A 14,493-nucleotide genomic window follows, 5' to 3' on the forward strand; every position below is an offset into this window, starting at 1 on the left:
TTTATGTATTACTCATTATGCAATTAAAATAAAATTATGCACTAATAAATTGAAATATGATAATCACATCTTTATGAGTGATATAGCATTTAATTTAATTTCTATATTAAAAATTAATATACTACAATAATATAGACAGTAAATACATAATATCGTTGACAGGTTTAAAAAAAAACAATATTTTAAATATAGTGCCTCGTTATTATGCAATACAATAGCCTTATCGGGGTTGCAATAGGATTTTTTGTCATAAAAATCAAAAAAAAATTTCAAGCTCACATCATCACTGTGTGACTGTTTGTGAGCAAACATCAAAAGTAAGCATTGTCCATATGTAATTAAATATTTATTCTCATAAAATATTTTATTGCCATTGCGTTTTCTCATTGGGCAGAGCTTTAAAGGCATATTCAAAGCATTTAATGTATTAGCGAATCAGACAACGAGATATGATTAACATACTTGATGGTATTAAATATTTATTTACATTGACAATACAGTATAACTACAATGGTATCAATGCACAAATATTTTAAATACTATTGGATTCATCTCTTCAAAAAAAAAGTGTTCCAACTCCACTTAGCACAGTTTCATTTTAAAAAGAGGATTTACAGTAGAGTCTCGCTATAGGCCATCGCTCTATAGTCCACAATTTATCGACCGTTGATTTCAAAACACTGATTTTAAGTTAGGTTATGTTTTTTTAGTATGCAACATGCATAATTATTTTAATATTTTTGGCAAACTTTATTAAGTAGTTGTGATAATTGTGATCCACAATGAAGGGAGCAAGGACAAGTACCACAATTGCAAAGAAAGTGGAAGCCGTCGAGCAATTTCAATACTAAAAATCGTTGATAATTTTAAAAAATTACATGGACTATAGTGCGACCCAAGTGTCAAATTTGAAACCAAATATGGACTATAGCGATACTCTACTGTATCAATCTATTGAACCAGAAATGCCAGAAATAGATTCATTTGAAAGGTTTTGAATTCTCAGACAAGTCTTCAACCAATTATGAACTGGTAAACCATTTTTAAACCTGTAAGGGAAATCTGTAACAGTATGACAAAGTCATAGGCAAATATGACAAAATCATAGATAAATTCGGAAGAACCAATCGAAAATCCGATTCATGAGTTACTAAGTTAGTCAACCTAAGATAAAAACACATTCCTGGAGGGAAATTCTGTAACGCTCTAGCAATGCCATATGACAAAATGAGTTCGAATCTTATACGGGCTTCAGACCTAAGACTTAGCTATCTGTCTTAACTCCTCTAATTCCTTACCAAGCACAATTTTTTAGAAAATATTTGTTTAGGATTGGATTATAGGGGCAAATAATTCATTAGATTTTGAAAAATCAATAAAATTGCTCGTTATTTAGATTTTTGAGACCTTCTGGAACTGGACTAAACCTCCAGTCTGAAGCCGGCATTAGGAGAGCTTTTTCGAAAATGCGATTCTGTAGCCGTGACATTGCCATTTCAGCTCACGTGGCATTGTCAGAAGTCACATATTTGAGATTTCTGGCAATTAAAATGACAATGAATTTTGTTAAACAAATCAACCAAGACGTATACTGTATTTTCATAAAATACTCAAGTAAAGGGATTTCATTAAAAATCCAATGAATTGCATTTTCGAACTCATATGACAAAAAAAGCTCGAATGGCATTGTCAGGTTTCGAACTCATGCGTGACAATGCCACGAAAATTACAGAATTCCCTATTGGTTTTGCTAAATGTCTTAAGGTTACCAACCTTTACACTGGCAATCACCGGCGATACCCCCCTAAAATCAATTGCGCCAGTTCATTCGTTGAGAGAATTCATAGAACTCTTTCCAATGGCCATTTGATGCTCACTGGGCTTGAATGTTATTCTGCTTATGATTTTACGAAAATTTGTCATATGACATTGTCATATTGTTACAGAATTCCCCTACTGAATTCAATTGTATCACTAAACTTAAATCAATTGTGAATCGGTGAATTGGTAGAAGTCTCAAAATCGCTAAAAATCGAAATCATGCGCTTGATCCTTTCCCCTTGTCCCACTTCTAAGCAAAATTTTCTTCGAAACAATTACACATGTTGGAGGAATTCAAGGTGGGAAACTTACTCCCCCATTGATGTTTGATTAATAAATAAATATCAAATATCAATTGATATAATCCCATTAGGTGAACTAGTACGGCAAACTTAGGTAAACTACTTCAATTTGCAGTCCAACAATTGCTTAATCAATTATTCAATTCACAAAATCTCAATCAAACCATTTATAAATATCTAAGATTAATGACAAATTCTAAAATTCTTCTCCTAAGTGAATTAATTATGAAAGTTTTCCCAAGTTCAAATAACTCAATCACTCAAAGATTGATTAAATTTCCCAACATTCGTTGCAAATTGATGGATTAATTGAAAATTCTCATCCCACATTCGTATGAAAATGTAATTATTTTTCATTGACATTCTTCAGCATTTGGGTTACTTTAAGGTCGCCCACAAACTTAAATTCCAAAGAAGTTGAAAAAAAAATGTTGGTGAAAAATCTCATGTGAGAAAGAAAGTAAATGTTCGAGAATTTTTGTGCGTAGGTGTTTTACTTGAGCTTCAGCTGTTATGCTTTTGTGTCTTTTTATCTGCTGCAGAAGTACTCTTCTTGACTCTTGAGATATGTTATTACTATGCTAAACTGAAAAATCACAGAGAATATTCTTTGGAAGTAAGGATATGGAAAAATTTAAGAATTTTCTTGGGATGGTGTTGCCCCTTTTTTCCCATACAAATATATACACTTCTATCCCACCTTTCACAGGTTACAATTCCCTCCTGGGAATTTTCACAGCAGAGTTTATCTCCTTTTCCCAGTTCCAACTTCACTTAATCCAGAGTTTACTTTTTTTATGTTACTTTGAGCGGTATCAAGAGAACTTTCACCACAGACACTTATTCTTTTGGCTCTTTTGCACAAAATCACTGCATTCTTTTTTTTCATACAAGATTTGGGCTCCTGAATGATTGGATTTTCACGTCATTGCGACACTCCAAAACGCACCCGGAAAAACTGTTTTTTTTTCGCGATGATCTGACCGTCACTGTGCACTTGTCACTTGCAACTGGGCACCCGATCCATCTATCGTCACCTTCGGCACCCAGACTCCTCCGAACCAGAACTCTCTTCAAGCTCCAGCGAGAAATTCCACCAACACGTACACACAATCACGTTGTTTCAGCAGAAGTGGGATCGAACCTCTGTTTTTGCCACTATATGGTCGAAGGCCCTTATCTCGCTCCCACTGCCACAGAGTTATCAGAATTGAGAACGAGACGACTTGATTTAACCCAAGTATGACCAAAGAGACCGGCGTAATTTTTACACTTTATCACCCCAAACCCATGTCAAATGTCATAGTCCAGTCATAAAATCCCAATCACACTTCATTCACCAATTCCCTGACTATTATTGCTAGTTACACCACATCAAAATTCAACAAGAAAACTCAATGGAAACTCAGTGTTGACTTTAGAAGTAGGGAAATGCCACAAAAGAAGGGAAAACTGAGGACACAGTCAATATACCGATGTTACAAATGCGCTTGTGAATTTTCCATAAAACTGCGTCGGCGCCAAAATTTCCTACTACCGTGTACACACCTAAAATACTCCAGAATCTCCTTCCAACCCCCGCACAGATTTTTTTTACCGATTTATCCCTACTTTTAGTGCCTTCAGCGCAACACTAGAAGAAAATCTAAAAATCTACCCACTTTTACATACAATATCCTTGGAAAGTTGCTTGATTTTTGGCGGGAATTTATCATAACCACCAATAAAGAACACTTTTCACAATTTAAATCACCTCTAAAAGGACAAAAAGAATCATACAAGACCACTTCGTATTTTCCCGCCAAATCTCTCCCGCCTTGGTAATTTGCAAAATAAGAAATTTAGCAGAACCTGCAGACATTCAGCAGGAATTTAAAGGGGTGCGCAAGCGAAAGTTGGCGAGCCTGATTTAAAGTTCTCTACTTAGCTTAAGGTAGAAACACATTAACATTAAAGAGTCTATGATTCTATGTTGTAATATAGCATGATATGGAACTTTGTGAACCTAAATCACTTCTAAATTGAAAAGGCGACAGAGCCCCCCTACCTCCACAATGCACCCTTGTGGCTACTATAGCCGCAACTACGCGTTTTGATGCGCAAATATGGTAGAAATATTGGATATGGCATTTTTACCATTAAGCCCTATACTTCGGGAGAACTACGCATACGCGTTAGCATGACAACAATTCTTGTGGACAAGAGAGAAGAGGAACTTAAAAATTGCCCTTTTAGACCCATGTAATTTATTGCCTGTGGTACCATAATCACAATTCATGATGAATCGCGTTCTATGTGAATGGGAAACTCCTGTGTAATGAATTCTGACATTGTGAGTTTATCATGTGATAAATTCACAGATATACGATCGTCTTATTTAAAGTGTTTCAAAATACTTTAACACTAAACCTACCGAGCCTGGTCAAATTGACCTTTTGGACATATTTCTAATTTACGTAGACTTAAACGTTCAATTGCCACCACCTAAATACATGACTTTTCTTAATACAGTAGAGTCTCGCTATAGTCCATATTTGGTTTCAAATTTGACACTTGGGTCGCACTATAGTCCATGTAATTTTTTAAAATTATCAACGATTTTTAGTATTGAAATTACTCGACGGCTTCCACTTTCTTTGCGATTGTGGTACTTGTCCTTGCTCTCTTCATTGTGGATCACAATTATCACAACTACTTAATAAAGTTTGCCAAAAATATTAAAATAATTATGCATGTCGCATACTAAAAAACATAACCTAACTTAAAATCAGTGTTTTGAAATCAACGGTCGATAAATTGTGGACTATAGAGCGATGGCCTATAGCGAGACTCTACTGTATTTCCATGTGATATAATTTTTGACTATTTGTTTTTTATTTTGCTTTGTCTTTTTCGTGAAACTTTTTTCATGTGCTCTAACGACCACGAACGGTCAATTTGACCGATATTGAAATAGGTAATCACAGACTATATACTATCACCTACTTTCAGTCTTGGATGTTTTAGAGAGGCTCCTAGAGTCCATTTCATCCATTTACAGCAAAGACAACCAAGCCCTCCTTTCCCCAGATGGTAAAAAATCGGGCAGAAGGGAAGAATTTCTTCTGATTTATTTTTTAAACAAAGTAATAGAGCTAGCGGAGCTAGCCACTTAGAATGTTCTGACAACCCCCGCCCCCCAAAGTTAATGCAAAGAATCTAAAATACCATATGAATTTTCTTCTCCAGAAACCACTCTTTTGGAAATATCTCAAAAACTAATTCATCGATTCCTTTCATTTTTTGATATATTTTAGAGGTAGTCGAGGCAGGCCCTCAGACAAAAATATTCTCTGAAAATTCTTTCTTGCAGTTTTCAAGGTCAGTATTTTCAAACTATTTTAGTTGTTTTATAACATTCTAAAACTGAATAAAAGTGCTTTAGGCTAATGTAAAATTTCTAGATCTCTCAAAATAAATGAAATAAATGAAAATTTTGTCCAAATCCATCAAAATATCTAATCTCCTAACCAAATTGACTACTGACCTTGAAAATACCCGGAAAGAATTTTCGGAGAATATTTTTGTCTGAGGCAGATTCTTCCAACATGGGGTACAACGACAATATAACAAATGAGGCACTCAGAGAAGAAGTGAACTACAGTCGAGTTCCTCAAATTTGAACGACGCTTGAGTTCAAAATGTAAAATTTGAGATTATGTGAAGTAATTTTTGCGTGAAGTCTGAATTAGAACTATTTTTCTCTGATGTTTCTTCAATATTATCGTATTATATTAACTTTCGCATCAAATTCCATATATTTCACAACAAATTGCATTGATATATTCTCAAAAGTTATTTTCCTTAATTTAGGGAAAGTGCATTTTGTAGTGTATTGAGATAGATGTATATAGATAAAAGAAATAGGAAGTCAGGTCAGGTTTTGCATAGTGAAGTCAGTCTAATAAACGCACGCATTGAAGTCACATCAAGTTATAATAAAGTCTTGTAAATAGTCTATAAGTCTTTTTATTAAAGTCGTATTTCTTCGCCATATAATTGCCAAAGTCAAAGCTATTATAAATTTCTCGTGAATTCCGTTACGTTTTTGAAAATTTTGTTCAAATTTGAGGAGTGAGAAATGTCATCTACACCCCCCAAATGTTCAAATTTGAGGAACTCTACTGTATCTTCAATAGCGACTCCACAAAACACGGAATTTCGACCTGGTTCTTCTCCTCCTTTATTTTCTAGCCAACGTTTCGGAGCTGAATGGCTCCTTTTTCAGGTATGAAAATTGGTGGGAAAAGGGTGTCAGGGAATTCTTTCACTATTACTTTTACATATATGGACGATGTGCACATGAAGGTGGTCAGACTGGGAATTTATTCCCAGTGATATAGAAACCTTTCAAAGCTTATCTTACACGGTAAAAACTTTTGAATTCGTTACTAATATTAGGTATCCTTTTGTTCCTCCTAGAAGGTACAAATTTGTTCCAAAAATTTTCGGTGTCCGTGGACGAGCTACATTTTGAAAGAAATTCGTTAATAATATTGGGTATCTCTTTGAGTCTCGTGAAATGAACAAGATTGTGCCAAAAATGATGGTGTCCGTGGACGAGCTAATTTTTAGAACAAATATGTGCAGAAATTTTTTACCGTGTAATTGGTTCGGAAATACCTTCTCAAGAGCGGTTTCTCTTTTTAATCTTGAAAACCTTTTGGCGTACATGGACATAATGAAATGACAGGAGAAAGAACAAGAGACTACAAGTCAATATCTCTAACTGTTTCGTCTATATAAAAATAATTCCGCATTTTTACAAAAATATAACAAAATAAGAGAATTTTTTGCATGAAAACAACGGTGAAAACATATTCTTAAAAAACATAAAGAAATTTTGTCATTTTTTTCATTTATGATTTGCCCCTCGACCAAGAAATAACTAAGAAAAACCTAGCCCAAGAGCGAATAATTGCGACGCAGATTTGATGTGCTTCAACCTTAAAATGCGTTTTTTTTTTTAGAAAAATCTCAGATAATGCCTTTCCACTCAATGGATCAATGATTCTTTTTTTAGCCATGGGAAAATGCTGTGAAGTGGGGTCTAAAAATAGCCATCATTCTGCCAACACCTATTTTATTTGATACAAAGGGAATATAAACATCAATAAAATGCCATGGAATATCCTTTAGAAATGCTCAAAATGCTTCCGAAAGATCTTTGGTATTTGTTCTATCATATCACAGCACAGGGTGCCCCGGCCCTTTTCCCTGAAAGCCTCCTCATTGCAGTGCTTTGTGAGGATGCTGGCAGCGAAGCAAGCCACAAGTGCCGGATTAGTCTCTTGTTTGCAATTGAGGGCCCAGCAATAGAATGTGGCCAGGGCCCCTGATAGGAGATCCCCTTGGCCACCACAGCGTCTAGCTGAGCCTCCTGGTGGTACATAATACACCTGATTGGTCAGGGTGACATCGTAGATCTTGTCACTGAGTCCTTTTTCCAGGACAGTCACCTCCTTGCCAATGATCTCTCTCAGGTCATTGAGGCTCTTGGTCTCTCCGAACAACCGACGATATTCTACGGCATTTGGAGTGAGGATAGCTCCACTGAGATCCCGTGCCAGGGAAAAATCCAGGGTTAAGAGATGCAGAGCATCTGCGTCCAGGATCACTTTAATGCCACTGTGACGGCAGTGCTTGAGGAGAGCTGCAACATTCTCCAGAACTGCATGTTCTCTACCCAAGCCAGGACCCACCACAAGGACATGAAGCCTATCCAGCCACTTCTCCATCTTCTCCATGGCACAATGATCATCCAGCACCGGATGGACAATTAAGTCTGGGCTGTAGGATTTGATGACCATGGCGGCGGATTGGCAACAGAAGACATGCACAAGATCAGCTCCTACACGAAGAGCACTAATCCCAGCAAAATACGGTGCTCCTGTGTACTCCACGGATCCTCCAACAATACCAATCCTGCCGGCTTGTCCCTTATGGAGATTCGTCTCCAAACGAGGCACCACAGCTCTGGCCCTCTCCAATAAATCCCCGTAAACACTATCACTCATCCCTGCACTATTCCTGCGTGCCATGGCCTGTATACTCCTGCACACCCTTCCAGATGCTAACAGAAATCCAGCCCGTTTTGACAGCACCGCAAAAGGCATATTTTTAACTCTTCCCGGATGACCAGACCAACTTAAAACGTATCTACCCTACCTCTACTTTAGCGATTCTTTACCACCCTCCAGGACCAGTTTACAAACTGTATCGAAACTAGTTTCGAAACACCTCATGTAAAGTTTCGAAACTTTGTGGGAAAAAATGTATGGAAAAGTAAACATTTTGTACCTATGTTTGGTAAACTAGTTTCGAAACGGTTTCGAAACCTGTATGTATTTGAGTAACACTTTGACGAATTAGGAAACTATTTAGAAACTAATTTCGAAATTGTTTTATAAATGTGTTTCGATAATGTGAACTTTAAGAACACAAACTATTCAGAAACTAATTTCGAAATTGTTTTATAAATGTGTTTCGATAATGTGAACTTTGGGAACACAAACTATTTTGAAACTAATTTCGAAATTGTTTTATAAACGTGTTTCGTTAATGTGAATTTAGGGAACACAAACTATTTTGAAACTAATTTCGAAATTGTTTTATAAATGTGTTTCGATAATGTGAACTTTGGGAAAACAAACTATTTTGAAACTAATTTCGAAATTGTTTTATAAATGTTTTTCGATAATGTGAACTTTGGGAAAACAAACTATTTTGAAACTAATTTCGAAATTGTTTTATAAACGTGTTTCGTTAATGTGAATTTAGGGAACACAAACTATTTTGAAACTAATTTCTATAATGGCCTCTACACACTATCAGAAATTTCTTTAAAAAAGTAATTTTAAAGAAAATTTCCCCAATATTTGTAAGCAGAAACGTCAGAATTAAAAAAAGGCAATTTTTTGACGAAAATTGATTCTAATGTGTAGACACCATAACAATTCATAGACAAAATTTCATTGAGTTTTAAATTAAACTTTTTGTATAATTGATAAAACAAAGTTAAGAAATTATTATCTAGCTAAGAAATCACTTGCAAATGTGTATTACAAACCAGTTTCAATATAATGTGTAAAAATTGTGTAAAAAATGTGTATATAATAATGTGTAAAAATTGTTTCATAAACATATTTTAGTAAACATTTCTAAACAGTTTGGATATTTAATTTCGAAATGAAATACAAACTATATTTAAAATTATAGTTCGTAAATGGTTTTGAAATCTTTAAGAAACTTAGTTTTAGTAAACTTGTTTCAAAAACATTTTTAAGTACACATTTGGATACCGTTTCGAAACTTAGTTTTCGAAAACTTGTTTCAAAAACGTTTTTAAGTACACATTTCGAAACAGTTTCGATACTTGTTTCGAAATGGAATACAAACTAAATTTAAAAATATTGTTTCCCCCAAGACTAATTTAAGTTACAAAATTTCGAAAATTCTGTATAATAAACTGTTTCATAAACATTTTCGAAACGTTTTCGAAACACTTCGGAAACAGTTTATAAAACATGTGTACTAAAACTAAGTTTCGAAACGGGTTCGAAACTGTTTGCAAACTAAATTTTTAAATATAGTTTGTATTCCATTTCGAAACAAGTATCGAAACTGTTTCGAAATGTGTACTTAAAAATGTTTATGAAACAAGTTTACGAAACTTAGGTTCAGAACGGTTTCGAAATATGTAGTTAATTATGTTTTTGAAACTATTTTTACACATTATTTATGTTACAGATTTTTAAAGAGTTTAAAAACGTGATGAGTAAATTTATAATGAAACTGGTCCTGGTATTATATGCTATTATTTAATCTATGTGTTAATTGGAATTTATTTGAAAACTAAATCCGAAACTGTTGCGAAATCAATTTCGAAATTGTTTTATAAATGTGTTTAGATAATGTACACTTTACCTTTACATAATCACAAATCTAATTTAAAATATAATTTAAATTAAAATCTGATTTAGAAATAGTTTGGAAACTGGTTAAATAATTGATTTTATACATAAATATGAAATAAATATAAAGACTTACTGATTTGTAAAAGAAATCCCTGAAATCTCTAGCATATAATACCAGGACCAGTTTCATAATAAATTTACTCATCACATTCCTAAACTCTTTAAAAATCTGTAACATAAATAATGTGTAAAAATAGTTTCATAAACATAATTAACTACACATTTCGAAACCGTTTCGAAACTTAGTTTTCGTAAACTTGTTTCATAAACATTTTTAAGTACACATTTCGAAACAGTTTCGATACTTGTTTCGAAATGGAATACAAACTATATTTAAAAATTTAGTTTGTAAACAGTTTCGAAACCGTTTCGAAATAGTTTTCATAAACTTGTTTCATAAACATTTTTAGGTACACATTTCGAAACAGTTTCGATACTTGTTTCGAAATGAAATACAAACTATATTTAAAAATTTAGTTTGTAAACAGTTTCGAAACCATTTCGAAACTTAGTTTTCATAAACTTGTTTCATAAACATTTTTAGGTACACATTTCGAAACAGTTTCGATACTTGTTTCGAAATGGAATACAAACTATATTTAAAAATTTAGTTTGTAAACAGTTTCGAAACCGTTTCGAAACTTAGTTTTAGTACACATGTTTTATAAACTGTTTCCGAAATGTTTCGAAAACGTTTCGAAAATGTTTATGAAACAGTTTATGATACAGAGTTTTCGAAATCTTGTAACCTAAAGTGGTCCTGGAGGGCAATTCGTCATCTAACATGGAACCTCGTGTCATCCGGGCGCATGGTCAGACGCAAAATGACAACAAACAAGCCAATCTCGCTGAATCTCATTGGAAATCGAGGATTTCTATTCAATGGGAACGGTAAGTCACCACCTCAACAACCAAAACTACTCCCTGGAACTTCAATAAATCCCAATTTAATCTCAAGATTACCTGACACTGCGAACTGAGCACAAAATTGTGGGAAATCTCATTGGGTGCGATGTAAACAATCCGAGAAGTACAGCAATTGGGGGTCTTCCGGCTATTTTCTCCCCAATTGAAGTGAGATTCTTGGTGGAGAAAGGATTTGCAGTGATTAGAAATACTTCTGACCTGAAGCAGCCACCGACGGAGGAGATTTCTCAGCAATACAGCCAGTTTTTGGACAATCAACTCCAGGAACAGCGAGAAATCCTCCGGAAGAGGAAGATATCAGAATTGCAGGACAATCTGGAGAAAATTGTACAAGGGAAACGAAAGAAGCTCCTGAAATCTGGTCTTCGAGAGGAAGATATTAATCTGGACAGTGGAAAAATCCTTCAGGAGGAGATTGACAAGATCCCTGAATTGCAGCGTGAAAATCTCTTAATTCAGACACCGACGGAGCATCCCTTTCCCAAAATGAGGGAAGAAACTCGAGAAACTCAAGAACTACCAGAATTTCAAGAAGAAGAAGAGCTCAAGTACCAGGTCTTCTGCGATCTCTGGGAGAAGGGAAACTTCCTAACTTCGGGATCGACATTCGGGGGAGATTTTCTCATCTACCCCAGTGATCCTCTCATTGTGCATGCTGGCCAAGTGGTACATGTCCTCAGGGAGAGTCAAATGGACACTAGGAAATTCATTTCCTGCAACCGTTTGTGCGTGGGAGTCAAGAAATCTTGCGTTTTTGCCTACAGAGAGCCTTCCGGAAGCATTGCTTACTTAACATCCCAGTGGGAGGGGAATTTTTAAGAAAATTGAAAGAGAAATAAATAAATATGTTTAAGATGTATTCCTGCTTTCCCCTGAACAGGAAATAAATTTTTTTTTATCAAAATCCTGACTTTCCGTGGAGGGAAGAAAACTAACCTCAAACATTTTTCCGCTCGAATCATTTTTTATTGAAGTTTTTGTTGCTTTTCTTTAAGCTGTCTCTACACTACACACTAGACAAATTATTGCAAAAATAACATTTCAAATTGGCATTGAAATAATACTTCAATATTGAAGAGAATTCAAACCAATATTTCAATATTCGCCTACACACCGAACAAATTGACTTCAATATTAATACTTCAATATTAAAACTTTACTAAAATACCTAGTCAGAGATTCAGTTGCTTTCAAACATTGAAAAACTCTTGGAATTAGCATGTTTATAAACAGGAAGACATCTCAGAATATCATCGTAGACAGGAACAGAGATTCTACTGTATATCCTGCTTAATTCTTCTCAGAAACCCATCTTTGTCAGGATTTGTCCCCTACTTCCTCCAGAAAATTTCAGATCTTCTGGGATTTTGTTGCATCTTTTGTCAAGCACGCATGAAATACTCATGTTGGTCAGACGATTTCTCCTGGTTCCTCCAGGAAATCACAGAACTTCTGGGATTTTCTTCTGTATTTTCTCAAGAACACACAAAATACCCAAGTTGGTCAGAAGATTTCTCTGACTGAGGAACAGAATCTCTGACTAGATCTGTGATTTCCTGGAGAAATCAGGAGAAATATTCTGACCAACTCTGGTATCTCGGATGTTCTTGACGAAATACAGAAGAAGATCCCAAAAAATCTGTGATTTCCTGGAGAAATCAGGAGAAATCTTCTGACCAACTTGGGTATTTCGGGTATTCTTTATAAAATACAGAACATATACAACATACACAACAGAACATATACAATATACGAGCAAGTAGAACAGATCAGTGTTTTTCCTGTTTCTTTTTCTTTATGATTTTATGTGAAGACTTTGTTACAAGGTGTTTATCATACATCTGATGAATAATTTACCATGGCATATACAACCTACGAAAGAGCTTTTCCACCGTTTTGCTCTGGAGGTTGGGCACCAACGCTAAGACGGTGGTGGACGAAAAGTCACAAACTTCTCACAAAAATCTTATTGTAACGCGCTATTAACTCTTTCGTCTCCTTTGGGACTCTGGGTACCCATGGAAAAAAGAATTTTTTGGACTATTTAGAATCGATAAAAATCCGATTCTTGTGGATGATTACAAATTATAAGGATGTCCAAATCTAATATATTTTTTGCAGGATCCCAATTAACTCCTGAGCTGAGATATTCTTAGTCAAAAAACATGCATTTTCGATTTTCTGCTTCCTTGCAGATATTGTGACTTTTTTTTATATTTCTAGACCCGAATAAGGGAAAACCTCTCGGGGCCAATAAGTATGATAACTAACAATTACAGATTGCATAAATTCGAAAAACAATTTTTTCTTAAATTGCAATATTTCTCAATAAAACGTTTATAAACTCTTCCAAATATTGAAAGACAGTGCGAATAGTGTAACATCAAATCATTTTAATTCAATATTTGCGAGAAAAAGGTGAGAAAAAAATCCCTACCCATCTGTCATTAATTCAAAACAAAACAAGCAACATGGCGCACAAAATTTATTAGAATTTATTTAATAAAACTTATGAAATAAAAACTTTTAGGGACAGGGATAACAGTATTATTGACTAATTTAGTCAAATAAAGGCGCTTATTATCACTAGAATAATTCAAATTGATATAATGCATTTTAGAAAATTGTCGTAACTTCCAGAATCTCCATACATTGGAAGTTACGATAAAATATTATTGTGTTTTTTCTAAGATATTTCTCAATATATTGCAGCTTTTAAATAATTTTATAAAGATTTTCTCGAGTCAACTTACAGTTTATTAGTGGCACTTTTATTATTTTGACTCAAAAGTATCGCATTCGGGGCTCATTTTTAAGAAAATTAATATTGAACTGAAAATTTCCTCTCCTGAAAAGTTGTCAAAAGGAAGTTACGACAAATGCTGATTTAACTGACGATTGGACAATTTTCTGCAATATTGAAACTTTTATGTCAATAAATCTTTGGGATGTGGAGACCCCGTGGAGACAATCCTTGTCAATATTTGATATTGAAAAGAAATATTGCAATAAATTTTGTTTAGTGTATAGCCAGCTTTAGATAAATAGAGGCAAATAGGGTTTTGTCTTGCTTTCCCAGTTAGAAAAATTAAATTTTGCATAAATATATTAAAAAGAAATGAGGAAAAAAGTGGAAGTTACTCACCACATAACCTCAATTAGAAAACCGCAGAAATACTGATTTTCACATTGGATTTCCATTGATTTTCACAAATTCACATTTTCTTTTTCACTTTTACTTAATATACACACAGAAAAAATACAAGGAAATAGAATTTTCACAGTGAAAAGTGGGAGAGAAAATTTTTGCGCGAAACAAAGTAAAGCGCCATTTGTTTCTGGATAACTTGGATAATGGGACTTCCTCAGTATGACAGCGGCGTCGTCCGGAAAGTGTTTTGTTTGGGTAAATTTGTCTTGAAAATCCC

At 34.5% G+C, this 14,493-nt stretch overlaps 3 protein-coding genes across 4 annotated transcripts in view; 1 reads left to right on the forward strand and 2 right to left on the reverse strand.

Moving 5' to 3' along the window:
* Window positions 1-14,427, reverse strand: part of LOC129802170 (beta-1-syntrophin) — a 194,848-nt gene extending 180,421 nt beyond the window's left edge. The window contains exon 1 of one of the 2 annotated variants that reach the window (XM_055847789.1): window positions 14,211-14,427. The gene's annotated coding sequence lies outside the window, so the exon portion shown is untranslated. Of the gene's footprint in view, window positions 1-2,823; window positions 3,577-14,210 lie in introns of those variants that run through there. The other variant, XM_055847790.1, reaches the window with a different exon arrangement.
* LOC129802171 (ATP-dependent (S)-NAD(P)H-hydrate dehydratase) lies at window positions 7,230-8,339 on the reverse strand. The gene has a single exon (XM_055847791.1). The coding sequence runs from the start codon at window positions 8,276-8,278 to the stop codon at window positions 7,298-7,300; it is 981 nt and encodes a 326-aa protein (XP_055703766.1). The 5' UTR covers window positions 8,279-8,339; the 3' UTR covers window positions 7,230-7,297.
* On the forward strand, window positions 10,919-11,965 carry LOC129802172 (tRNA-splicing endonuclease subunit Sen34). Its single transcript, XM_055847792.1, has 2 exons — window positions 10,919-11,029; window positions 11,097-11,965. Exons 1-2 carry the CDS (start codon window positions 10,948-10,950, stop codon window positions 11,882-11,884), a joined length of 870 nt encoding a protein of 289 aa, XP_055703767.1. The 5' UTR covers window positions 10,919-10,947; the 3' UTR covers window positions 11,885-11,965.
* Window positions 14,428-14,493: the final 66 nt, after the last annotated feature.

Source organism: Phlebotomus papatasi, chromosome 2, assembly GCF_024763615.1.
Source record: "Phlebotomus papatasi isolate M1 chromosome 2, Ppap_2.1, whole genome shotgun sequence".
NCBI lineage: Eukaryota > Metazoa > Arthropoda > Insecta > Diptera > Psychodidae > Phlebotomus > Phlebotomus papatasi.